Below are 26805 nucleotides of genomic sequence, written 5' to 3' on the forward strand. Positions count from 1 at the left end.
CTTCATAACCCGTTCTACGATAGCGTGTTGTAAACTTAAAACTACTGACTTCCGGAGCTTACTTCTGACTTGAGGGCACCGGAAGCCGAACATCAAAGCTCCGAACTTTTAGGGAAATGGGGCTAACACTTCCAGAAAGTGTTCGACTTTGCGAAAGTTTGCCAAATTTCGCCACTTTTCAATAATGGTTGGTAAACAATTCTGTATTTCTGTTACCGTGAATTTGTTTATTAAAGTAGGGATGCCAACATTACATAACCACTGATTTGAATATTCTGAATATCTAAATTAAACATAAACAATTCTCCTTTTCTAATGTTTTGCTACTCTAAATCATTTTAAATATTTAATGGTATACTCCATTATTTTGACTTAAATATAATTAATGTCAGCTGAAAATAAATACTAGCACAATATTAGAATTTGCGAAAAATATAACACATATTTTAATTTCGAGGCCAGGGTTGCTTTCAAAATGAAAATGTTGCATCGCTTTCATAAGCTCCGTAACGATTTTGATCTTTGATTTTTGAATAATTGTTTTATAAAAATTAAAATAATATATACTGTCAAAAATAATATTGTTTTTAGATATTTCAAATTTGTTCTGGGACTCAAAAATTTATTGACAAAAAAACTTAAATTTTTATGGCATATACATTTGCTAATATATTATAATAACTCTACATCAACCTAAAGAAGGTTTTGTGTAATAACGTACTAATTTGTATAATTTGTGTAAATAGCATGATTTTTTTGCAATGATAAATGTATTTGAAAGTGTTGAGTAAAGTTACCTGTTAAATTATGCAGAATACATTATTAAAACATACGGTATTTATTCGAAATTAACGTTAAATTTAAATTTTTCGAGTAATTTGGCGATCTGTATAATATTTGTATCGTGTCAACTACGAATGGAAAGAAACAAAGTTTAAATTGAGTTTATGTGGTCTGTCGCTTCGAGACGGCTTCCTCCAATTACAATTTTCCACGACATGATTCCATTTAAATATACAGTCACTCATTTCTTAACACACTAATCTTAAGTGAGAACGATCTTTAAACTGTTTCTAATTTAGAAAGTTTTATAAAATATCTTCTTTCATAAAATCAGATATATAGTAAATAAATTAAAACAAGTGGATTCTCATTTGTTTTAAAATATAATGCAAAGAGAGAAAGATGCTGTCCATGTATGAGGCCGTAAAATTGAATAAAAAAATGTGTCAATTTTTACGTTATTTTACATTGCTTCGTCTTGTTACGTTTTGTATTTATGATATGTTAATGGCTCTCGTGAGAGCTTCCAATTAAGTGAAATGCTCTGAAGTACTTGACAACTAATTAAAACAAAAGTTTCATCATGGTAAGAGGAGAAGTGTCATTGTGCCTGACAATCACAACGCGGAGATTTAACACTAATTGTTCTGATTCATGAGATTTTTGGCTAGTATTCCAAGAAATATATTTAAGACCTATATATCAAAATTTTTTGTTTAAAAGAATTAAAACTACTATAAGTATAAATTCAAATGTGAATATTACAATAAAACTTAAACTTTTCCAACAATATCTGCCATTACCAGTCTAATTTGTTACTATTATTATTCTTTAAATTCAATGTTTACAATCTACATAGAAGTCCGATACATACATATTCTCTTCATTTAGTTTGGAAATATCATTACAGCAATATTAGAAACCAGTTAAGATTTTATAATAAATATTATTAAACTATATCTTTATAGCCAGGATGGTTGACTTTTGGTTTGATTGCATGTGTACATTTTAATTATGTGACATAAAAATTGAGAACAAAATATTGATTTTAATTTGCGCATCATTCCGCGCAGCGTCGCGCGCATCTGTCAATGTGATGTTTCTTAGCAAATCATTTTCCTTTTCTTTTATAACCGTAAATTAAAGAATTGAATTGTTTTAATACGTATTTATATTATATACATCAATATTTTTACCAAATCGTGATTTGTGATATTTATAACTTGTTGAATGTGATCGTTCCTGTGACTATTTCTCTGCAGTTGATTTGTTTTGATTGTAGCTAAAACCAAACACGAATTATTAAAATATGTGTAACATTGAGTATAATAATCACAATTGAAGAGATTTATGCTCAATATTAGGTTTTATAAATTTAAGAGTGTCATAAGTGTGTAATCAATATGAAGGGATACGTTTGAAAGTAGGGATGCTATTCCTGTTTTAAATAAAAGTTATTATCATGAGAAATAAACATGTTGGTATGTCTACGTGTTTGTGGAGCGTACTCCTACCGGCTGACCCGAAGGCATTCTACAATATTTCTAATAATATCCTTCCTTGTTGTTCTGTCACTGATATTTCAATTTTATGCATACAAACATCAAGAGTTACCTCGGTATTCACCAAGAATCGGTGATTTCGACTATAGACCAGGAGCATTTCTTAAGGGTCGACAACCGAATGAAAACATAAGTTATTGCCAATTTAATTATGGCCTTCCAGATACAATAAGATGGGACACTGTTCATATATTCCCCTCTCCAGAAAGTGGTCGGGCTAGCAATTACAGGGTTATATATAACGCAATAATGGGTAGTGCGTATGCAAATCATTCTAAATATAATGCGGTTACCTATGCCACTCAAGCGACTCCTGAGTTTATTTATCATATCGTTGAGATAGCCAGATATTGGGATGGTCCCATTAGTTTATCAGTTTTTGTACCGAATTATGACATGGATATAGCAATAAATATAATGAATCATTTATGCCGATGTTATTCATCAATGTCAAAAGTGTCTCTACACCTATTTTATCCCAAAATGTTTCCGCCAAAAATAGGTACACATGAGCCCGTTATAACAACAACTGAAATATCAACGACTACTCAGAATGTAACAGATATTCAAATACGAAAAATGCAAAAATATCGATCTTTAAATAATAAAACTAGAGCAGAATATATTCAATGGGTTAGGAAAAAAAAGATTGAGAAAATGATGGCTAAAATAGGGAAGAAACAGCCTCCAAAATTAATATTCACTGATTGTTCGGGCCTTGAGGTATTCGATGTTCCTACTTTTAGACGAGAGAACAATATGATATATCCAATAAACGTGGGGAGGAATGTAGCGAGAAATGCATCAAGGACAAACTACTTCATAGTGTCAGATATTGAGTTGGTACCGAGTAACGGATTAGCCCCGAAATTTCTCGCAATGTTGAGGAAACTTATGGGCGATAAGAAACGAGATGAGGGTTGTATATTCTCAAAGACGGTCTTTGTTGTGCCGTTGTTCGAAGTTGAAAGAGGAGTGGATATTCCACGCGACAAAGAAACGTAAGTTGATAAATTAGTTGTCATGAGTTTGTCCCACAAACAATATTTTATATATATTCTATAAAGGAAATGTAACAACATATTACACTAGATTTATAACTGAACTTTTGCCATCAAACAAAATTATTACTGGTAATCATGTTTAAGTTAGTAATTTGTAAAAATGTCAAGGCAAGTTAATTGAACATACAAAATTAGCTCTCACATCGTCAAAGTATTGAATAGCAAAATAAACAAAGACGTTAATATTTTACGACAGGTTAGTTCGTCTAATAAATGAGAACCGAGCGAAGTACTTCCATCAAAAGATTTGTGCCCATTGTCAGCGTTTCCCTGGCCTACAATCATGGTTACTGCGGCCTTCACCTCCTGTTGTTGAAGTAAGTAGGGCGTTTACTTCTTTTTATTTAGTTTGGTTTTTGAAGCCTTTACTCTATTGTAATTACTATACAGTTTATTGTTTTAAATCCATTTGTGTAAGTGTAAGTTGTTGGACCTAATTTATATTATACAAAATATTTTCAACTTAAAATTTGAAAGTGTAAAATTACTAATCCATTATTATAAATTTAAAGTACGGAATTCAAGTATCTTGTTACTTTGTAGAAAATATGAATAATTCATTTTTATTCAACATTTAAATTCTGTTTAAATAATAAATATATTGAAAATAATAATCAGTTAAGCAAAATTAAAGATACTGGTATGTATACACATTTAAGTGTTTAAAATGTATATAATATGAGATATAAGATTCTCGCGAGATTTATTTATTTAAATGAAACTAATATTTTTCGACGAGATGTTAATTTCGTCATTCACATCTGCCCGTGATCACGGTTGCTGAAAAGTAACCGAAACGTCGGGAGTATGTAGTTTTTTACAAAAATAAGGCACGCGTTCTATATCCGAAAAATTAGTTTCATTTAAATGTATATAATATATTTACTTGTATGGGATTTAAAATTTAACTTCAATTTAATGAAAAGCATCGAAATATATACCTTATTATGTATATGAGTAAATATCAGATTTGTGATTTCTTTGATGCATATAAAGTCGAATCTTTCATTTAATACAATAAGGATGTATTACAGCCAATGTTGATCGCGAGACGTGAATATCCTTACCATCGATGGGAACCACTATATTTCGGCACACAAAATGAACCCTGGTACAATGAAGTGCTATCGTGGGAGGGAAAACAGGACAAGATGGCGCAGGTACATTACTTCATGCTTTTAGTTTTGTAATTATTTGATGGTAAATACTTAACCTGCCTATTTATGGTAAGACAGAGAGAGATATACCTAAGGTTAAAAGTATACGACTTACTCTCCATGTTAGATACCGTCAGTGTAAATATTAATTATCTGCTCCCGTTTGGGCTGATCGACCGATGAGCCGCGGGGTCAAGGCCCTACTGCGCTCGGCGCAAAGGGCACCCGCGGTGAGGGTGATTAGGGGGTACCGTACGGTCTCCTGGGCCGCAGCGACGGCTCTTGCTGGCGATCCGCCCTGGGATCTGGTGGCGTCGGTTCTCGCCGAGGTGTTCTCTTACGTCTCGGGTAGGAGGGCTCTCGGAGAGAACCCTTCGTCAGAGGAGATCCAGGCGGTTCGCCGGCAGGGGGAGTCGCGCCTTATGCGGGAGTGGGGGGAGGACCTGGCGGGCCAGCCGTACGGTAAACGTACAACGGCTGCGCTCCGTCCGGTCCTAGAGCGTTGGATGAGGCGGAAACGCAAACCCCTTACTTTCCGCCTGACGCAGGTTTTCACCGGGCACGGCTGTTTCGGTGACTACTTGTGTCGGGTGGCCAGGAGAGAGCCGGGAGGAGGCTGCCATGAGTGCGGCGCTGCGGTGGACTCAGCCCAGCACACCCTCGAGGTGTGCCCGAGATGGGCTGCGCAGCGCCAAGACCTTGTGGCGGCGCTCGGCGGAGTGGGCTTGTCGCTTTCGAGTGTCGCGGAGAAGATGCTTGAGAGTGACAGGTCCTGGATGGCGGTGTCCTCCTTCTGTGAGACGGTTATGTCCACGAAGGAGGCATCTGAGCGGGAACGGGAGGTTGCGGCTGATGCACCCTCCCTCCGCAGACGACGGACGGGGGCGCGCCGGGGGCGATATCAACGCCTCCTCCAATAGCGCCCCTGCGCCCCGGGCTGGGGTCGGGCTGGTAACCCAGCTCCTGTGAAAGCCCGGCGTCGTCGGGGCGATCCTAATTGCCGGGATCGCCCCCTTTCTCTGAGGGAGTAAGTCCGGTCTTTGCCAGGACCGGCCAGTCGCTGGTGTGCCCTGTCGCTGACAGATCCGGGGTGCACCAACATAGCGGCCGATGGCTTTCGCAGTGGTTTTAGTGAGTAGGGACCTGCCCAGGTCGAGTCTCACACATCCTCTCCGGCCCCACCAAGGCCGGTGAGACGGCTCGTAAAAAGAGTTTCCCTGCGTCATCAAAAAAAAAAAAAAAAATATTAATTATCTAAGTTATCTATATACATAACGTAGAAAATTTATATACATATATAACTTTTAACAAGAATTGTAATATAAAAGTTGTAAATTTTATATCTTTTACCTAAATATTTTAAGTCCTTTAATTTCTCAAATGCGTTACCTAATTGGGTCGGTTTATTAGCCTCTGGTTACGTTCCCCTCATTCAGATAATCTTCCCTACTATTATTAGGATTTTGTGTGCCCAAAAGTAAAATAAAATTTATAATTTAAAACGTAAGCTTTACGTATAAAGATAATAAAGAGCATTGCAAGTGTTTTTGTTGCTAAATTTTGAAAAAACTTTTCGTAGTGATGTATATTTATGAGTATAACCAAAAAATAATAATAATAGTTGATCTGAATGGATACATGCTTTACATCTATATATATATATAAAACAAAGTTGTGTTAGTTACACTATTTACAACTCAAGAGCTGTAGGGATATGGTTGAAAATTGGCGGGCAGATAGATAGCTTGGAACAAAAAAGAAAAAAAAACTTAACAAATTCCAATATTTGGTTATTTATGGCCTCTAGGGCGAAGTAGAGTTCGTCCGGTCAGCCATACATATATCACTAATGCCGAAATTAACGCGGACGAAGTCGCGGCTAAAAATTAGTTTATTATAAGTGTAGGTTGTAGCGAAAGCAGAATTTAAAATTAGAAAATATTGGTAAGAATAGGTCTTACATGTATAGGTAAGAATAGGGTCTTACTTGATTATGCGATGTATTTACAAATACACAAATTGAAGTGTATTGAATATCATATTTGAAATGTGAATTACACTCACACCTTAATTATATTACTGGACAAGTAAAACTAAGTTTACGAGTTAAGTTTAGAATGGATGGAATTATCTGTTTTAGTTCATAGGAACAGAGAACTTCGTCATAATTTAATAAGACACTCGGAGTTTCGGGGTACAATCTATACAGTAAATGTGGTAGTTGCAATTGTCTCAGCGCGACTTCGTTAATTAGTAACTTGACTTGTTAATATTTATGTAACCATTAGTAGAGATTTAAAATTGTATTCGTTTGACAAAAAAACTTTGACACCTCTTATTAAGTTATTCAATTCTCACGTTGTATTAATTAAACGATGTCCATATTTATTTATTTTTATATGCTAAAATTATTTTTATAATAATTACTATATTAATTTATAAAAAGAAACGTATGGGTGAACTTACGTAAATATACAATTTACGTAAGTTTAAATACTTATATTAGGAACCTTTTATCTGTAGCATTCTTTTTTGTAGTATATAAACATAGATTTTTTTGTGATAACTTAATAATTTTTTTGTTAATGTTGACTGTAAACTGAATTTAAGAAAAAAGAAAAAAATAGCTAACTTGTTACAACCAATAATTAAATTTTTAGATGTTTGAAATGTGTATTCTCCGATACAAATTGGTAATCCTTGACGGCGTATTTCTCTGTCATTATCATCGAACGGTCTTCATAGAGGTCGATAGAAAATTTAGCCGTCAGTGCACTATAAAGAATATCTATAGCTATGAAAATATTGTTTGGACTATAGAAAATAAATATGGGACGGATGGCAAAAATAATTACAAATGTTACGATGTGTTTAGCAGTTATTTCGTATAATACAGTTCATGTTGTTACTGACTTCAATGAGTTTTATTTTTAGTAGACCTAGGATATGCCTGTAAATAATTTTCTGTTCTTTCCAACCAGTTGTATAGGTTGAAGTGATTGTAAATTATGGGTAATCGTGAGTTAAAATTTAAATATTCGAATATTTTTCGGTCAAATGGACCTAGTTTTTTAAAAAACAATAGTTTTGATTCGTCAATTCAACTGTGCGTTTTGGTGTAAAAAACGACGTTTATTTTTAAACTCTATTATTTTATAAAACATAACATGAGATATATAATTTAATTCTCTAATTGTGGAATACTTACCTTTTTGTATGAGCAATGTATTTGGCAAAAGGAAAGTTGTAAAAAATTGCAAAAATATTAAAACTTGGACATTTTTGTAATACAGAACATATGTACATGGGGTTTTATGTTTGTTTGGTAGATGTTGGAGATGTGTCTTCGGGACTATCGCATGGTAGTATTGGACGGGGCTTTCCTGTGTCACGCAGCATCTCCAAGGAACACCACAGGACGGAACAGGGCTCAAAGGATCAATCACAGGCGTTACCAAAATGCGGTATCAGCTTTCAAACTTAAGTATCCAAATAGACCTAAATGCAAAATGATGTATGGATGTTGATTATTATGTGTCATTCTAAGCTAAACTATTATAATATTGTCATGTGACAACATTTCTGCTGTAATAATTACAAATTAGTTTATGATTGAGGCACCGTGAAGTAAAAATTCATGATTATTTCTTTATTTATTTGAGTTAGATGATATTCTTTTTTAGTTACATGTAAGTTTTATTTTCGTCTCAATGCAATCTCAAAAAATGTCTCAATAATGAACGATTTTTTTAGTATAGATATTTATTATTAAGGTACTATTTCTTGTTTTCTTTTATAAAGGTTTACGAAAATTATCTCATAATTGTACATATATATAAACAATAATGTTATTGTTAATTCACTGGAATATAGTATAAAATCTGATATAATTACTTTCATAGGTTAATTATACCGAAAATTTTGTGGATTTCAAAGATAATATTGATGTTAATATTAAAAGTAAACAATCTGTTTGTTTGCCTCTCGTCGAAATGGTTCCAATTAATTAGATATAAGGCTTCGGTTGTATTTGAAAATTTTATATACCGATAAGACTTTGTAATGGATTTCAATATTTGATTATATATAACAATGACTTCATAATTTAATTATCTCTTTTTTTTGTGGTTAAATAAGAAAAAAGTATATATATGTATTTTGAACGGTAGAATATTAAAATAATTTCTTTTTTTTAATTAATCAATAATGTAATAAAGGTGTAAAATATTAATTTTATTTGTATTGAATGGAGCTGTGAAATAATAAAATTTTCCTATGAAATTTCAGGTGCCATATATTTATATTAAATTGTATGTATTTAATTACTACTTATAAACTTCGTCCTCATTATAATTAATAAATTTAATCAAATATAGCTATAAACATTTATTTACACCTTTAACCCTTGAAGAGAAACTTTTGCATATTTTCCTATATGCTGTGGAAACGTATCAGACTAAAAACATTTTTTTTTTACGTTAAAATAATTTAAACGACGTTGTATTTCTATACAAGACAATTCCTAAAATAATGTTACGATAGAAGATTTAAAAATTTAATTAACTTTATGAAATTTCAAATATAATTATTTAAAAATAGAAGAAAGTTCATACAAATATTACTCCAATAATTCTTTAAAGACGCTTGTAGGCATGTAGTTTATATTTTATGTAATAGATGAAAATAGCTATTCTTTGTTAGAAAAACGAGCATTTTCATCTTAAAGAAGCAATAATAAGTCTATGTTGTGACATTTGGAGCTCTTTTAATAATGTTACAGAGCTGATTAAAATGTATTACATTTTATTGACGCTATTTTCACATAAAAGGAGTCGTTTCGATTAAGGAATTCTTTCAGAACATTCATATCTTAAATATGTATTATTTGCTTTCATCGAATAAACAACTTATTTGTTCTCTCTATTTGATGTACAATGTTGATTAAATTTTTCATATCGCCGTAGCCTTTTTTAATATTTACTCACCATATCGAGAAAAGCTCGTAGTTTGACCTCCTTTGTTTTTATTGTTCGTATCTTTATAAATATATATTTCAGTATAAATGAGCATAAACAAATTCAAGATTACTGTTGTGTAGACTTCGTGCGATGGTCGTAACTATTCCGTTCAGCTTTTACTACACAAATACGTGACCCAAACCGCAGAAAAGGTATTTGTCGAAATTTATTCAAGTCTAATAGTTTTACATTTAGAATCTCCGAAACGAATTTATTGATGGTAAAAATTATTTAACATATATTTTAATACAAATATGTTTTATCGCGTCTATATTATTTATAGGCTGTCTGGATATTCTTCGACGATCTATACAAGAAATGTCAATATGTGAACAAGACTGTTTGTTTGCGAGAAATAGCTGTTTACTTTGCTTTGATGGACATCCCTTTGCAAACCTTGCTAGCCAGGAAATGCTTTTATGAGAATATAATGTAGGATATTTATAGAGTTCCGTTTCATTAAGTGATATTTATTATTCGCCAACTCTCGCAGCAGACGACGGGATTTGTTTGTTTTATTGCTTGAAGTACATATTTGAAAATAAATTTGTATCTTCATATTTCTTAAATAAATTTTCATAGTTTCTATATATTTTTAATTAGTAAGTTAAATGGTTTATTATTGAAGACATCTGAGCACCATAATTTTTTTTTGTAGGGTATTCATATAGTTATATACAATGGAATATATAATAATTTTTGTGTTAAAAATTCATCCATAAAGATCTTATGTGAAAGTTACGTCAATATATTTTTTGTATATTGTTCATACATATATAGAGGCATTTAAGTAAAAAAATATATAAGTTAGAAGTCCAACAATTTAATAATAAAAATACAAGTACAAAATGTTAAAAGTTAAGGTTTGTTAGAAAGGCTGTCTAAATTCCTGCGGTAAACTGTAACAATGGAAACAATTAGGTTAATTCAGAGAAAAAGCGTTAGATTTATAACAAAAGAAAGCTGCTCAATATTTTCCAACGTAAATATTAAACTACCGTCTGAAATGTGATACTATAGAAATTGAAGTGAAAAATAAGCAGACGTCGCTTTAAAAGCTTTTAAAACCATTCTTCTGTTTTTGTCAAAGATAACCGAGTGCTTTGTTTGGATTCACACAAAAATAGATTCACTGGTTAAAGACAATGTAAGTAGATTTCGTTGATGGACTAGCCATTTTATAAAGCTTTTGTTGTAATTGCTACTACGATTTTTTTTTGTGAATATTAATATAAAATATGTATTTTTATATTTACTATAGAGCTGTGTCAAACTATTTAATTATTATAATAATATGGAAGTTTTAACAAGGCACATATAATGTAAGCACACACAGAATTTCATAATTCCATATATCGTCATTTTGAGTAAATTGACCCAGATAGCGTGGGTCAGTAACAGGATAAAGCCGCCACTTTAGTCATCTTTCATTGTTGTCTTTATTTGAGGCGCCATTATGGTTGCCTTTAGTACATATAGAACTTCTTTCTTTGAGGCTTTTTATTCAACTTATTATTTTGGTTGGATGATTTTGCTATTGTGAAAATGTAATATTTTTACTATTTATACTTCTTGTAAATGTTGACATTTTCTTATTAAAATAATATCATTTTATTTAGTTTATACAAAGTTAATATTAATAACGACAAAAAACATCGATGTTAAAATCTGTATTTCAGAAATTTAACTACTACTTACTTTGGCTGAATGAGATGAAATGGCATTTTGCGAACTGCCTCTTCGGCGATATCGAGCGGGAACGCAAACTCAATCATGTTCTCATTCAAACAGTCATTATACGTAGAGGCTAACTGGCATCTGTCGGACATGCCTTCTATACTGTCCAGGCATAATCGGGAAATGGAATGTAATTTGCGTACAACACCGGAATTTTTACCGTTAACGAGACTTGCTAGATGGATCAATAGTTCCCTGTTAACCTGCAAAATGTTATTTAGTAGTTAAATATTTTTACACCTATTACGTATTATATTAGAAATCTTTTTATAGAAATATAAATTATTCGTAACTACTGACAGACCTTGCCATGGTTGATGACGTCACTCTGCTCCATCATACAAGCTGCGAAACATTGTCCTGATCTCGTAATAGGAGGGGAATTCGTGAAATACGCTCTCACGTCCTTTGGTGACGCTCGTACTTTGATGACGCAAGACTGTGCCATCCGGACTAAAGCGTCCAAGTGCCCTTGTACCTTAACGAAATAAAGAGCATACTTATATAATGAAAGATAAAGAATAAATTGAGTTTTATATAGCTTGTTTGGGAAAGAAAATTAATGAAATGTAGAGTAAGTTCGTAATAAAGTGAATAAAAATAGACGCTTACAATTGTTTTAAATGTAAGCTTACCTTAGGATCAGTGAAGTCGACCAGGGTACCTGAGTATCCGTGCGATTTACTTGCGAGTACGTGTCCAATCAAGCAGAGAAATACGTACAGCTGCATGTTGCTGAAAAACGAGAAAAATACGTATGACTAACGTTATAAGGTTTATATGCTCAGTTAAACTCCTGACTTATTAAGCCGGCCTGGTATCTTTTATACGTTGATTTAAAAAAAAAATATCCTATAACTTCTGACTTTACTACTAACTTTGACAACCTTTATTTTATCATACAAAGTTTATTTTTTTATAGAAAATTGAATCGTTACTATTATATTTTATTAATATATCAATTTGAAATTTATTAAAATATTCCCACGTCCATATAAATTATTCAAGATAAAACGTAATAAGTTTTAAAGCCTCAGAATTATGTCAGAATTCTAACAGCAATTAATTATTCTGAACGTACGAATGACTTTTTAACGCCTTATGTTTATTCATTGTTATTTATTAGCCTTCGAACTACCGTCTACTTGAAACCATAAATTTCCAGTTTCGTATAATGAAGCAGGGAAGCCTGTTTGGAATTTTGAAAAACCTTTTATAATATTCCACAATAAAAAAATATATATTTTTCACGTATATTATGGAACATCTTTCAGACACAAAAATTTAGTTTCAAGCTTATACAATTTGAAACATAAGTACAATTTAATAAATAAAATACAATGTCAGAAAAGTGCACTTACATTCGGCTTCACGTAGATTGTTAGAACAATCCAATTGCACTTATAAAGTACACAGAGCTAATTGCAGCGTTAGTAATCCCTATTGTTTGAAAATTTCCTATTCATTGCGAAGATAAGAGTTCATACGTAATGAACGCTTTTTGTTTTGTATTGACTTTTTTTATTTACATTGCCTATTTCTGACATTCGTAGATTGAACATAAAATTCTTCAATAAATGCACTGAAAAAACTATTTGTATATCGTAACTATTTTTTTATTAAATTCAAAATAATCTTTAAAATATATCATAATGATTCTAAGTGTCGCATAGATTATATATATTTTTTTATTGGTATTATAAATATATATTTAAACATGTTCTATGTTTTAAAACATAAATAGGCACTGAGTCATTTGTTTGAGCGTCGTACATTGAAATTTTCAATTTGCGTTGGTATTCCTACAGTTGTTGAACGCTGTGTTTGTAATTTAAATAAATTTCATGTCTGTTGGAAGTAGTACACGTACTATTAAAATGTTTAGTGTAATTGTTAAACTTTAAAGAAATTTTATTTTTTGTGATATCCATATGTAGGATGTAAAAAGGATATTGAAGGCTGATATCATTGTTCTTAAAAAGCTTTTCTGACATAAAAAATAATAATAGCAATTCTTAATCATTAACCTATAGCTAAGTTATTAATAGTAATATTGACATATTGTTGGAGAATTGAACGTTCAATAAAAGTGTTTTATCAACATAAATTGTACAACAGCGAGTCATATTACTCACTTACCTACAAACTAATTAGCTCCTTAATTTTACAGTTATTTTAGCTTCACGTACACTTTCACAATTTTCCTTCTGACATAGTTATATGAAGTTTCAGAATTAACAAACATTTTGTTCTGAGGTTTAATTACTCTGTGTAAATTGTGAGGTGAAGCTGAGGGAAATGCAATAATTTTAATTAAACTCTGTCCCAAGTTACCGCAGATCTTAAACGTGAAATGAAATGTTCTAGTTGAGTGCAAGTAAACTAAAAGGAACATTTCTGCTAAATCCAATAAAGTGAATACCAAATATAAATATTGATTTCATCCATTTTGCAGTTCGTAGTAGATATTTTTACAGCTCGGGAGAATACTTTAAAGGGAGGTACGTGTAACTTAAATATCACGATTCCTTTATATTTAGTGAAATATGGGGTAAAATGTTTAATGATGTAATAAATGCGATTAGTAAATCTGAAAATTTTATTCATTTTCAATGGACACTGACGAAAATCTTAGATATAATTTTTTAAAACAATTACTATTAATAATATCGAAGTTTGTACAGTCCGTTCTCCAGTTACTCTGGTATTAATTTTGTTGATATTCGATGGCAACCAAATCGGTGGTAAACAAATAAATCTTAATCTAATTAATACATGTATAATTTGATTAGTTTATTAATTTTACTGAGAAGAGAACCAGGAGAGTTAAGTTAGTCACTATTTTCAAAAATTATATCGTTTTATCTCCAATTTAAATCCGAATCGATATTTAAATATTTTTTGTAGACAATAATTATTAACTTTTAAATATAGGGATGGTGTTTTGGTAAACGTGAAATTATTTTGCCTTAGTTGTGTTTCAAGTTATCATTCTTCTTGACACTTAGTCTACGATTTAGTCGGTATAGAAGAAATGAAAGAGTGGATATTTTTTGTCTTAAGTTTTATACTCTTATTTCAAGGCACTAGGTGTTAATACACAACAGTTATAAAATAAAGAACTGTTTATCTAATTAATATACTTTGTTTTATACAGATTCAAAATATGCATGTCGTTTTTTCTTTAATTAAAAACTAATTATATCGGTATAAAAATGTTAATGATAAAACATCCACGTTTTGATAATGAAGATATAAATGAAGTCTACGAAAGGAAAACATTAGAAGCAGAGGATTCAGTATTTCAAACTGATTTAATAAAAAATCCATTTCCCCTCATCTCAGAGACCGAGCACGTTTCTCTGAAACGAATGTAGCGGAGTAGTTTTTTTCATTATAAAAAGAAGCACTGAGGGTGAATTCAATTTTTCATTTCTAGAATGTGCTACTTTTGTACAAAGTGACATTTACTAGGGGTGTTAATAGAGCGTAATCATTTTACAGCATTATTGTTCCGAAAGGCTTCTTATTTCTTAATTATGTTTAAATTTTTTATGTTCTTAGACTCTTGCATTTAAAGACGAATGATGGAAAATTATTCAGGGTGTTAAAAACTTTACAACATTAAACATGATATGTTAATAAAATTCAATAATGTATGATATATAATATTTTTTAATTTGGTTTTAAAAGCTTAGCGTATTATAAAAATATTTAACGTTTTAATTGATGTACCATTTTCAACTTAGTTTACAAATGTGGCGTCTCTAGACGATATATTTGACTAATCGTGGTGCTTATGAATGAACAAAAAACATATATATGGTAATAAATTTTAAATAAAAGTAAAATTAATTACGCTGCACTACTAGACTTACTCACAAGCTTCAAAGAAAAATGTATACTAAAAATAATAATTAGTTAACACAATACATGCAAGATATGGAATTTTACTTCAGGCAAAAAAGTGTTTTCTTATAACAATTCTGCAAAAAACTGCTTGGCAGTATTTGAATCCTCAAGAATAATAATTATATTTAAAAAAAATTAACGTTCCTGATATGCTTTAAATCACCTTGCAGCTTTAGGTATCATTTAATAAGAAAATTAAAATTATTTTAATTTCATTTGATGTTTTTTTATACTATTACCTATTCAAATAAATTTACTTACGAGTACCTATTTTACTTAAGAACATCTAAGCGTAAGCAACTAAGCAGTTCCTTCAATAAAAATATTATTGATAGGTGTCTCCGAAGACACATGAATTAAATAATTTTTCATTAGGTAAATATTTTCAAAAACATTGTTTCCATTGACATGGATAGCAAAATTTATATAAAAATCTCTCTAAATTAATATAACTCATTTAACAATATGAATTTTTTACCCGAAAATATAAATGATTATTAATATTTTTTTCTCTAATTTAGGGAAGTCCTATACAAAAGTGAGTGATATTAAAGAAAGGTCTATATAATTATGTAGTACAAAGGCAAGTTTTTAAGGAAAGTCATAATAAAATAGCATTATAAAGAACTTGAACATTCAGGTGAAATTATTTTATTACACATAAATTATAAACCCCGTTTAATAAAATCTGGAATGAATCAACCATCTCAGTAACACGGTGAGATTACTGAAGCGAATTTCCTAAGAAAGTATTTCAAAACCCTCGGACTTAAAACGAGTAATTGCTTGATATTAAAAATTGTATAAAAAACTCTCAGGCGTCTTACGACACCGTCTACAAAGTATTTGTCAAGGTTTGTGAGTTCGACGACGTTTTATATAGACACGGGTATATTTATTCACTTAGGTGCACATTTGTAAATAATATTAATATCAGTAAGAGAACAAATTGTAATATTATTACAGAGATATTGAAAGGAAACTATAAGATTTTATGAAATATTTCAGTTAAAGCAACGTTTTCCTTAATATAATATTCAATATTCAATATTATTTGTATCAGTACTGACTTCATCCCAGCATATCTGAATATTAGTTTGAAAATATCATCCAATATTGGTTACCGTTATAGTTCCGATGGTACTTTATTAATATAGCATGACTAGAAATAGTCCGGCACAGTATTGAAGGAGTCGTAATATGCGGTTATGAAATTTGTTATACAATTTTTTACAATGACATATCGAAAGGAAAATATATCAATTGATACCTTTATAATTAAGTTAAGGAAGATAAATAAACTTTCACTCAAAAAATGTACGATATAGTGAATTTAGATATAATTTAGAAAAAAAAGAAAAATATATATTTATATATATATATATATATATATATATATATATATATATATATATATATATATATATATGTGTGTTTTTTAAGATGATCTGAATAAAATATTTGAAATTTACACAGGTATACAATTTTTTGTTGGATATCTATTAATGTTTAGTTTATTGTATATATTTTCACATGAAGTATTGACAAGGAATATTTTATAAAAAATTCTTTTTTTTTTATAACAAATAGACATGGAACATCAAATAACATAAAAGGTTAATTGGATCGAAATAGAATATAATGTAAATAATATCCACAATCAAATAAATAACAAAGCAATTTATAATGGCTATTTGTATGCAACAACGGAGAGATCACAATAGCGTAATGAGAATTAAATTGTCCTCCCAAATATTTGATAGGCATCGGCATCATATTCCGAAGATATAATATTTTATGTCAACATTCAGAACCGAGCCGTGTAACGATAAACAAAAAATAAAATAACATACAAAAATGAAGTTAACATTAAAGTTGGTAGTAACCTTACTTATGTTAATGGTAGCGTGTGTGATCTGTGAGGAAGAAGCTACGACTGTGGCTACTACCACCGGAGAGGAAGAAGAGGAAGAGGCTCCTCAGAAGCAAGGCTGTTCCATCTGGTGCTGGATACAGAAGATTGCTATGTTCGTTATATCGCAATTGTTAAGCGGCAACTGATTTGGCAACTTAATTTCATACATTCTCCGTGTAATGTATGGATTGTTTTTGAATAAAACAATATGTAATACATACTATTGAATTATTTATTTTGTTATTGACCTGGTTGAGATTTTCTAATACCAAAATTATAATGAATTCTTTAAGGACGATCGATTTTATTTTCTTACCTTTTTACCTGAATTTTTTTTTTAAATAATGTATTTGTGTGGGTTGTCGGTTAGAATTACAATTAGTCAAAATTTGAGTCAACACACAAAAAGCATATCGTAATATTTATAATTATAAAAAAAAAATGGGTTTAATATAAAATACTTAATGTATGAGTGTATTAATTATCTTTACAGTAAGTGTAAATGAAATATTGACCTTTAAATTAGATAGTAAAACGAATTAAAACGTTTCAAAATAAAATAAAATCCGTTTGGAAAAAGTAAATAAGCGAGCGATTGGAAAACATTTTAAATACTTGTTTTAATTAAAAGGTGGTTTTAATTCTGGCTCGTATCTGGTCAAACACACCTCAGTCGATTAAGAAAAAAACAACAGGAAATATACTTTTATGGTTCCAAGATATTTATCAATTTGAATTTAAGAAAAAAACATATCCTACGAACTTACTTAAAAGTCCAAAAACATCAAGTTAAAATTATAATTTGGTTGCAAAGTTTGCAGATGAGATCTTTTTTCATTTACATGAACCTTCAAACGCACAAAATTTATGCTATAAATCATTGTGTGAATTATGATAAACAATAATAATTTTCAATTTTCCTTCTAAAGTACTTTTTTTTTCTTTGCATCTGTATTTAAACATATATTTCACCGAGATTGCAATGTTGTGAGTAAATACTTTCGAAAGAATTCAAGTTTAATAGCTCTAAACGGCCGGTTCAGTTTTGCGATTCAAACTTCTACGAGGCGCTGACGTTTTAGTAACATTCTAGAAACATTCACAAGATGGCGACCAACTTATTCTTTTTTATGAAATAAAATTTAATATCAAGAATATGAGGTTTAATAGGAAGGTAAATTTTCTTTTATTCTCCTTTTTATTCATTCTGTTTAATTATACGAAATAAATCTATGAGAGACAATGCATTTGCATCTGGACTATTGTATGAAGCGCCAGTGAAAGGTTATTACAAATTTTATGTCGTGGAACGGACATTATAAGGAATATTTTCTGTAATATACCTACATTTCTGAAAATGCAAAAGATTTATAGTGGTCTGGAAAAAATAAAAAAATGGTGAAGAATTGTGATAGTAAATGATAATGAATTTCATTTTATTTCATAACAGAAATAAGTGATGAGAATTTTCTAAATATTTCTAAATCGGGTAAGATATTTCATATAGTTTTCACATCTATTTCTTGACATCAAAACTCCTAAGATTTTAATTATTAAATCTCAATACACAGAACAAGTACAGAGAAAATGATTTTTAACTCGATTCCAAGTCTGCTACGGATTGTCTGTTCTCATAAACATTTCGTTTAATTCAAGAACGAAATCATTAAACATTGTCGATCGACTGCACTTATAAAAATGGCGGCGTGTAAAATTTTCTGAAGTACTTTTTTTTACTTTAGTAATAGAATTAATGTAATGATAATTTTATTATTAAACTAAATAAATAATAAAATTTAAATTAATTATGAATAGTTTATTACATATTTCTTTAAATCACTATATAAAATCACACTCTTATGTTTTTTTTACAAATAAATTTATAGTAAATAAGAATGGTTGAGATACCGGTTAATATAATTTTTGAGAACCTTAATTTTTTCAAAAGCTTAAATATAAATATAAAATTATAATTATATGCAGAAAAGTTAAACATGTTTTATTAAAATATCATTCTATAGAGATGTGTACAGTCATTGAAGACTTTGGCTTTCTTGCAAACATCTTGTTTGTGTTGTGTCGCTTCTGCGCTTTCGACGCATGCGCCGCCTTTGTCGTTCATCAAGTTACGACTATCGAGTTGATGAGCCATTTGAACGCGTTTCCTTTAAAAATCTTTGTGGTTAAATCATATTACGGCTTACAGAATATTTTAACACAGAAAAGCTTAATACCTGCGAGAAGATTCAGTTAAAAAACTAATTTACTAACTACCTTATTATAGAAACTTAAAACTACATTATTGTAGAAAATTAAAAAATGCATGTTGTTAAATAAAAATATTTAAACAAATCGTATACATTTTATAAAAACTTAATAATTTTATTTTCTGATATAATCAATATATATTTGATTATTTTACAGTAAACCAAAACCTTTTGTTTGTTTTATCTGTAGTGTATAGATCTTTCATTTTATTTCTCTAAAGCCGAACTGACATCTTTAGCTTGGATCGTTAAGGAAACTAAATATCACTGTAAATGTAGAAGGTTGCGACCTACGCAAAGGCTATAGAAATATCTTTATATAATAGGTAATATGCTTGAAGACCTCGATCAAAGTAACCTATCAAGATATTAATAATAATTCTCAAGAAAGAATTTTATATAAACTAATGTCATTTTAGGTTTTCCACAAAGCTGCTGATATTATTGTTTACAAGAGTTGTTTTCGCTTTTTGTCCATTAATTACTCAGGTATTGTAGTTATAAATTTGACTATTTCACTTATTAAAATGTGTATAATTATATAAGGGTGTCCATAAACTGCCTGCCTATTTGATGGTAAACCATTCCTTATGACCTGTTGTAGTTGTTACGAGTTTGGTGCCATCCTAAAGACTTCAAGTACATGAGAAATTAAAGAGTTAGTATGGAAGGTTGTTTAGACTAAGATATCTAAAATGCTTTACAAGCTAGATGCAAGTTACGCCTGGCTACTTGATTATATAATGATATAGACGCTTCCTGGTGTTATATTGAATAAAATTGTTACCTATAAATATCTAAGTTAAATTGTCCATTGCCATTAATGATTCCGAACTTCTTCAAAACGCAATAAATGATGCAGGACTCGTCGGATTCCTGTAATTCTATTTTCTTCCCCTTAGGGTACATTTCCGTGAGGCATTGTTGCGCAACCATATCCGATATCTTCTCGTGTGCGTACATAACTGAAATACGTGCGTAAGCAGTATATGATAGAAGTAAAACGGCCGTTATTATCTCTGAAACAATGAATATTTTGTAGATTATGAAAATATTTGTTCATTTTCAAACCAATTCGTGTACGAAAAATATTTGATGCTTGCAACGAAAACCAAATCGGATATATTCGTGTAAGCGTGTATGACTTAAGTAAATATTTTTTTTTGCAAAAAATAAAGTGTGAGAAATGCATAGATGTCCAACTAAACAGGCTATATCTGAGATCGTAGGACCATATTTTGCACAAGTCGATAAATTTTTCATTCTACTATATTTGATTTGGGTTTTAATAAATTATTTTTTCACATACCATTTAGTGGTTACGCTACCAAATATCATGTTAATAAATTATACATAGAATAATATAAAATGAATAAGTTCAGACAAAAAAACTGTAGGCAGTCTCAATACACAAATTAATTCTATTAAGTAATGTGTTAGTGTTGAAGTACGCAGTAATTTTACCCTTATTCATACGTATATTAATTACATATATAGCCGTATGAGTACACAAACTAGTCCTGTTCAAATACAACCCATATTTAAGCTCCGTTATAGTTACTTCTCAGTGTAATTTATTTAAAACTAGTTTTATAGGCCTTTTGGTCCCTTCATTTTATTATATGGACCTCTTAATCATGACCATCCCTCATTTATACTAAAATTAAATTTAAATATCATATTTTGATGTCTAAAGAAAACAATATATTATTCTAGATGATGAGAATTATTTTTCTTTCCCTGTTCCCATAACATTTTTATGAGGATCGGTTGAAGCAATATTCGGCAACGTTGTAAAAAACAAATAAACACAAATTTACAATTATTTCATCAAGTTATTTATGGCTTATACAGAAATATAAATATAATATAAATAGGCATGATTTGTGTTGATTGTATATACTTATATATTTTGTACACAGAAACAATAACAAAAATATATACATATATACATTAACCCTATTCGCTATTATAGCATTGTCAGGAACAAGGATGTTTACCTTCACCTTTCAGGGCTATTACAGAGACTTCCAAAGTGACTAGAATTATATAATTTTGTGTTGATAATTAATTTTAAAATGATTTAAAAGCTTCCGGGCGAAATCCTTCAAATATACGTCAATGTTAATTTAATAAATCAAATCTCATTCTGAATAAAGGCGACGCTAATTTAAACTGGCGTTGATAAAGAGGGATTTAAAGTCAAAGACCGAGTGTGGGTCCAACTGCCTGGAAATAAATGTTGGGTTTTATGGTGATGATTCTTCGCATATCACTTTAAACTAGCTTTATAAATATTATTTTAAAATTATGATATTTTTTCAATTCAGAAAAATGAGTTTTTTTTTTTTCTTTTTGCTACTTCTTGTGAGGAATAAGATTCAACAATATACGGAAACAGAAAATGTGCTTATTTTAAAACAGATCTTGTTCGAGAATTTCAATTGAACTGGCCATTTATCTTCGTTTACAAGCAACATGTATTGATTTATAGTATTTATGAATGTAGCAATTTCAAAATCTGATATATTTGCCCATTTTATTCTAGCAATAAATATTAGATGATTTAGATGTACTAAGGTAATTGAATATTGCGATATATATTGCAAAACTGTCCTTGCTGTCTACTCTTGCTTGTAGATTACATATTGATAGTATGATATGATATCTATATTATCCAGAATTTAAATATATCATGATCTTAAAAAAGTAAGCCTTATTTTTTTATATTATATTCGTCTATTTTGGTTGAGTAAAAAAAATATATGATATTTTATTCATTGTATAAAATTTAATATAAAAATACAAATGTTAAATAGACCATGCATATCAATCTTCCAGATCTTTATATGATATCACATATAGCTGCGTACAATCGTTAAATACTTTCGCCTTCTTGCAGACGTCATGGTCCAAATTCATGCCGTTAATATTTTGTGCGCATGTCTCCCCAACATCCGATATCAAAACCCTTGGATCGTATCGATGGATGGCTTGCACCCGTCTGTAGTAGTTCCTTATGTTTATAATACCGTCATTGGACATGATGCCGAACTTTTTTAACACACAATGTATGATGCACGGTATGTCGTTCCTGTCTATGTGTAAGGGGTATTTATACAAATTCCGTGGGTACATTTCCATGAGGCATTCATTAGTGATCGTGTCACTTTTCTTGTCTCGGGCGTACAGTATTGATAACGAGGGCTCAGAGTCCAAGCTTTTTGTTAAATACTTGCTGTGCTTGTAACAATTTATTGTGCCGAGTAATATAATTGTGAGGGTGAATAGTACTGAAATATATTAATTATTCTAAAGTATGAAATAAGAAATAAAACAATTCTTGAAATGATTATAAAAACTTCACCACTTTGTGCTAAAATAGAAGCAAACATTTCAAAATCGATTACTACGTTTTCAAATATAGGAATGAAAAAAATATAAAAAACTAATATTATCAATACAATTTTTTTGTATTGTTTTTAATAAAAAAACCAAGTATTTTTTTAACTATACTGTTACGTGATAAATTCTGGATATAGAATGTATCAGACCTAATATTTTTCCGTTACACAAAACTTGTTTGGAGAATAAATCTTCAATTAAAATATATCTGTTTGTATATTGTTGAATAATTAAAAGCAAATATTTGGATAAAACGTAATTCAATAACAGTTTGACTCACATTCACCCAATTGTAATATATATTTACTTGAAGCTTGATGCTATTATCTTAGTTAATTTTTAATATTTTTTTTTGAATAAAGCCGGGTTTAACATTAAAAAAATTTAAAAGTTCTGTCCTAAATGGTTGCTGGTGTGTAAAAACAAAATATATGCATTAAATATTTTGCTTCACAGTCCCTTAAAGCAAACTGATTTATCAAAAATACTTACTATACATTTTTCGTGCTCTGGTTATGGAAGCGGCTTAAAATACAACCATGTTTTTATGAACGTATTTTACAACTGAAACTCTTACGCAGTCGATGAATTATTTCCCTCATTTCACTTGCGATGTTTTATATACTACAAAGTTTGCTAAACAATGACTTATTGTTCCGAATTAAGAATTTGATAACGACAAAAGTGCTTTACTTGACCAGGTGTTCATTTCGTAATACTTCTTGTATTGTTAACTTTTTTTTAATAGTTAATAAAATAAAAATTACTCAAAAAGTGTTTTATTCGTTATACCAAATCATAATTTGTTCATCTTCCAGCTGATCTTTTTTATTTAACAAATTTAATAATATTATTTTTATCTTGATATTGTAATATAATATTTGTCACTTATCACTTAGCAGTTGTTGAATAGCATACAACACAATCTTCTGCAACCGACACCAAATGTTGCAACCCGGTTTTGATTCTGTAACCTGAGTCGAATTATTCTGATATCCTTGAGGTAGATGGCAGCACACTACTAATGTCACACACATGAAGAAAATCAAATTCTTTTTAATCATTGCAGATGTTAACACATAAAAAAATTATCGTTAAAATAGTTTACTTAATCTTAATCTTGTTCAAGAGATGGAAACTTATATATTATTTATTTAACTTTCCTGGTTTCAGATAAAACTGCTGTTCTTGTTGATTTTTTGAAGTAATAAATATTAGATAGTAAAATTCATGAAGAAATAATGCAGTTTTGGACAACCGTATTTTTATCAAAAGATATTTGAAGATAAATAACAATTCACGCTTTATTTTTTTTTGGCTTCCTTAATTGATTAACAATCCTCTAAGTGGCATATCTCCGTACATTATCATATTTTTTTATTAAAATAAAACCGAATCCACCTTTGATATTTACGTTTCACAATAAAATTCAAACGTATTATTTTATATTTAATATCTTTACGTCTGACGTCCAAGTATACTTCAGTTTAAAATGAAAACTATTTTCGCCCTCAATATTAAATTTCCTTCAAATGATTTTTTAATTTCCGAACGTTCCCAACATTTCGCTTTAACATTTCAATTTAATATGAACGTTGACTATATTTGGTGTGTCACTGAAATTGTTTATATCCGTTAGAATGATCCGTGCAAGATAAATATAAAATGATTGAATTTAAAATAATATCATAATATTGTATACTGATAGAAACAGCAGTGATACTTTGGCATAAAGTTCACATTTCAGTTTGTGATAGGTTTGATCGTGAGATAAAAAATAAATTATAAAAATTTGTTGTAAATTGTTACAGAGCCGAGAAGTAAAAAATGTAATCGTATAGAAATAATGATTTTTTATTTATAGCAAATTGAAATTAGATAATGTAGAGTAGGAATTCGTTATTTTATAAATCAAGAGTTGGTAAAATAAGCATTCTGTATACTAAAAGTCATATAAGCAAGTTGTGCCACTTATTCGGTTTCTCCTGAAAATCCTAAGATTTTTTTATAAAGAAACACAGTGAAGAGACCAACACCAATAGCTTAGTTGATAAATATCGGAATGCAACATTCCGAAGTAATGAGACCTAAGACTCAACTCGTCTGCCGGTGAACACGGTTGCTGAAAAGTAACAGAAACGTCGGAAGTATAGTGTTATTTACAAAAATAAAGCACGCGTAGTATATTCGAAAATATATTAGTTTCATTTAAAAGAATATTCCGAAGGTTGTAAATTCAAAATCGGTTCGTGTCGATAATTTTTTTGTATATTATAATTTGATTTTAAATATTAGCTCTGCATTGCTGTAATTTTAAAAACATAATAATTTATCTATTTCAATTAACAAATATAAAAAAAACCAATATAGGAGTCTCAAATAATGGCAATGATCTCATTCGTTCACAACCTTAAGTGTTCCGCACAACTCTAAGGAAATAATCACGAAAATTGCTTCTGAAGTAGACATGAAGTAGTATAGAGTCATGAGAATATAATCGAGATGCTTGTTGAAAGGATTTTGTCGAAATCATTTTCACTTCTCCGGTACTAAAATGTATTTAAAAACAAGAATGCTTCTTATTATTTCGAAATTAACGAGTTAATATTAATATATATATAACTTTTAGTGTCATTTTATATTATATTTATAGTATACAGAATAATGAATCACAAACTTTTATAAAAAATCTAAAATTCCTTAGAAACGTCACAGAGAACATCACTTCTGAATTACATAACAAATGTTCCACAAAAATAAATTAGACGAGTAAAATGTTCGATCTTTTTATATAATTAATTAGTTCAGGAATTCTTAGGACACTCACTGCATAAATGATACTTAAAAACGTATAAGATATTAGATTCTGATGACCGAACCCAAGGTACATCATGTATTGTAATGGATTCATCATTTACTTTATTTTATCGGGATTACTATAGAAGTTTTAATAATTTACCCAATGACAACGTTTCTATTCGTAGTTTGCGTTAAAAAAAGCTTTTGATGGGAATTTTCATAATACACCTAAAATATAATAGAGTAATCCAAAATACAGAACACGTAAAAATATAAAGGAAAAAATAAGTTAATTATACTATAGCAAAATGTACAAACTTAATCTAACAATAAAAATATATTCGTATACCTTCAAAGCAAGGGACATCTTATTTCATATTTATTAATAGTACTTCTAAGAATCGGGATCTTTGAAGTACGGAGGAAGTGTGTAAAGTATGGGAGGAAAGAGATATGATGCTAAGGTGACGCTATTGGTATTGTCTGAATACATAAGATATTTAAACTGAAACTATTTAAAAAAATCTATTCTTACATTGATTGACTTCATTTTCATGTTACTAATATTAACTTTCATAATTTGTTCTTACAATACTATTAATATTGAATAGCGTAATCAAGATCACCTTTAATAGAAAGATAAAAAATGACTGTTACTAAACTGTACGATCAAATTCAAAGACTTATAGTAATAAAAAGCTGTAAAAATTGTAATACATGTTCATAAGTGTAATATTAAGGATTGGCGGTGTTGTTAAAAAAACAGAATTCTAGAATGTTTGAAAGAAAAACGAATATATAAAATATTTGTCTGTAAATTTACAAGCTATTTCATAAGGTTGACATTTATCATATCCAAAACGAATTGTCATAATTAACTAAGTTAGTAGCAAATATATTAATGACTGAGAAAAAAAAAACAAATAATAAATATTTTACGTATTTTAAAATTTTTGCATTTTAGTACATTTAACATTCATATAGAATTTAACATTCACTTACAATGAGATAGAATGAACATTTCTATTCATTTGCAAAAAAATAGTTTTAAAATCTGGGCCATTGGATATGAAAGGCTCTCTTTATTTACTATAGCGAGGATATTAAATGATTTTTGAGTTTGACTTTAAACATATACTATACTATCACATAGTTTTATTTCGTCTAGTAGTTTATTGAACAGCTG

The 26805-nt window shown here is 29.7% G+C and overlaps 3 protein-coding genes and 1 long non-coding RNA gene across 8 annotated transcripts in view; 2 read left to right on the forward strand and 2 right to left on the reverse strand.

The window, feature by feature from the left end:
• Positions 1-1874: 1874 nt before the first annotated feature.
• Positions 1875-8683, forward strand: LOC116774425 (uncharacterized). Of its 2 annotated transcripts, none has more exons than XM_032667154.2 (4): positions 1875-3346; positions 3606-3726; positions 4432-4569; positions 7896-8683. In XM_032667154.2, exons 1-4 carry the CDS (start codon positions 2259-2261, stop codon positions 8091-8093), a joined length of 1545 nt encoding a protein of 514 aa, XP_032523045.1. In that variant the 5' UTR covers positions 1875-2258; the 3' UTR covers positions 8094-8683. The 2 variants fall into 2 exon arrangements, with proteins under 2 accessions (XP_032523045.1, XP_032523046.1); XM_032667155.2 differs by having other exon boundaries at positions 1877-3346; positions 4444-4569.
• A 1704-nt stretch (positions 8684-10387) lies between these two features.
• LOC116774388 (uncharacterized) overlaps positions 10388-26805 on the reverse strand; it is a 229889-nt gene continuing 213471 nt past the window's right edge. The window contains exons 1-5 of one of the 3 annotated variants that reach the window (XM_032667110.2): positions 12683-12783; positions 11957-12056; positions 11626-11799; positions 11283-11524; positions 10388-10483 (exon numbers count right to left, since the gene is read on the reverse strand). In XM_032667110.2, coding sequence (XP_032523001.1) covers positions 10453-10483; positions 11283-11524; positions 11626-11799; positions 11957-12052 — 543 coding nt within the window. In that variant the 5' untranslated portion in view covers positions 12053-12056; positions 12683-12783 and the 3' untranslated portion in view covers positions 10388-10452. Of the gene's footprint in view, positions 10484-11282; positions 11525-11625; positions 11800-11956; positions 12057-12402; positions 12485-12682; positions 12784-26805 lie in introns of those variants that run through there. The other 2 variants (XM_032667109.2, XM_061524876.1) reach the window with 2 other exon arrangements.
• Positions 13443-17366, forward strand: LOC133319672 (uncharacterized). Its single transcript, XR_009753219.1, has 2 exons — positions 13443-13822; positions 17140-17366. It is a non-coding gene; the product is annotated as an uncharacterized LOC133319672 (long non-coding RNA).
• LOC116774483 (uncharacterized) lies at positions 18950-23486 on the reverse strand. Of its 2 annotated transcripts, XM_032667225.2 has the most exons (3): positions 23313-23437; positions 20203-20434; positions 18950-19313 (listed from the first exon to the last, which is right to left on the reverse strand). In XM_032667225.2, exons 1-3 carry the CDS (start codon positions 23317-23319, stop codon positions 19151-19153), a joined length of 402 nt encoding a protein of 133 aa, XP_032523116.1. In that variant the 5' UTR covers positions 23320-23437; the 3' UTR covers positions 18950-19150. The 2 variants fall into 2 exon arrangements, with proteins under 2 accessions (XP_032523116.1, XP_032523115.1); XM_032667224.2 differs by lacking the exons at positions 18950-19313; positions 20203-20434 and adding an exon at positions 20441-22708 and having other exon boundaries at positions 23313-23486.

The sequence above is a fragment of the Danaus plexippus genome, chromosome 26, assembly GCF_018135715.1.
Source record: "Danaus plexippus chromosome 26, MEX_DaPlex, whole genome shotgun sequence".
NCBI classification, from domain to species: Eukaryota; Metazoa; Arthropoda; class Insecta; order Lepidoptera; family Nymphalidae; genus Danaus; species Danaus plexippus.

Coding starts and splice junctions, on each gene's coding strand:
- LOC116774425 (XM_032667154.2), top strand. CDS start 2,259: ATGTTGGTATGTCTACGTGTTTGTGGAGCGTACTCCTACCGGCTGACC. Junction 3,347..3,605: donor ATTCCACGCGACAAAGAAAC/GTAAGTTGATAA, acceptor ATTTTACGACAG/GTTAGTTCGTCTAATAAATG. Junction 3,727..4,431: donor CTTCACCTCCTGTTGTTGAA/GTAAGTAGGGCG, acceptor TAATACAATAAG/GATGTATTACAGCCAATGTT.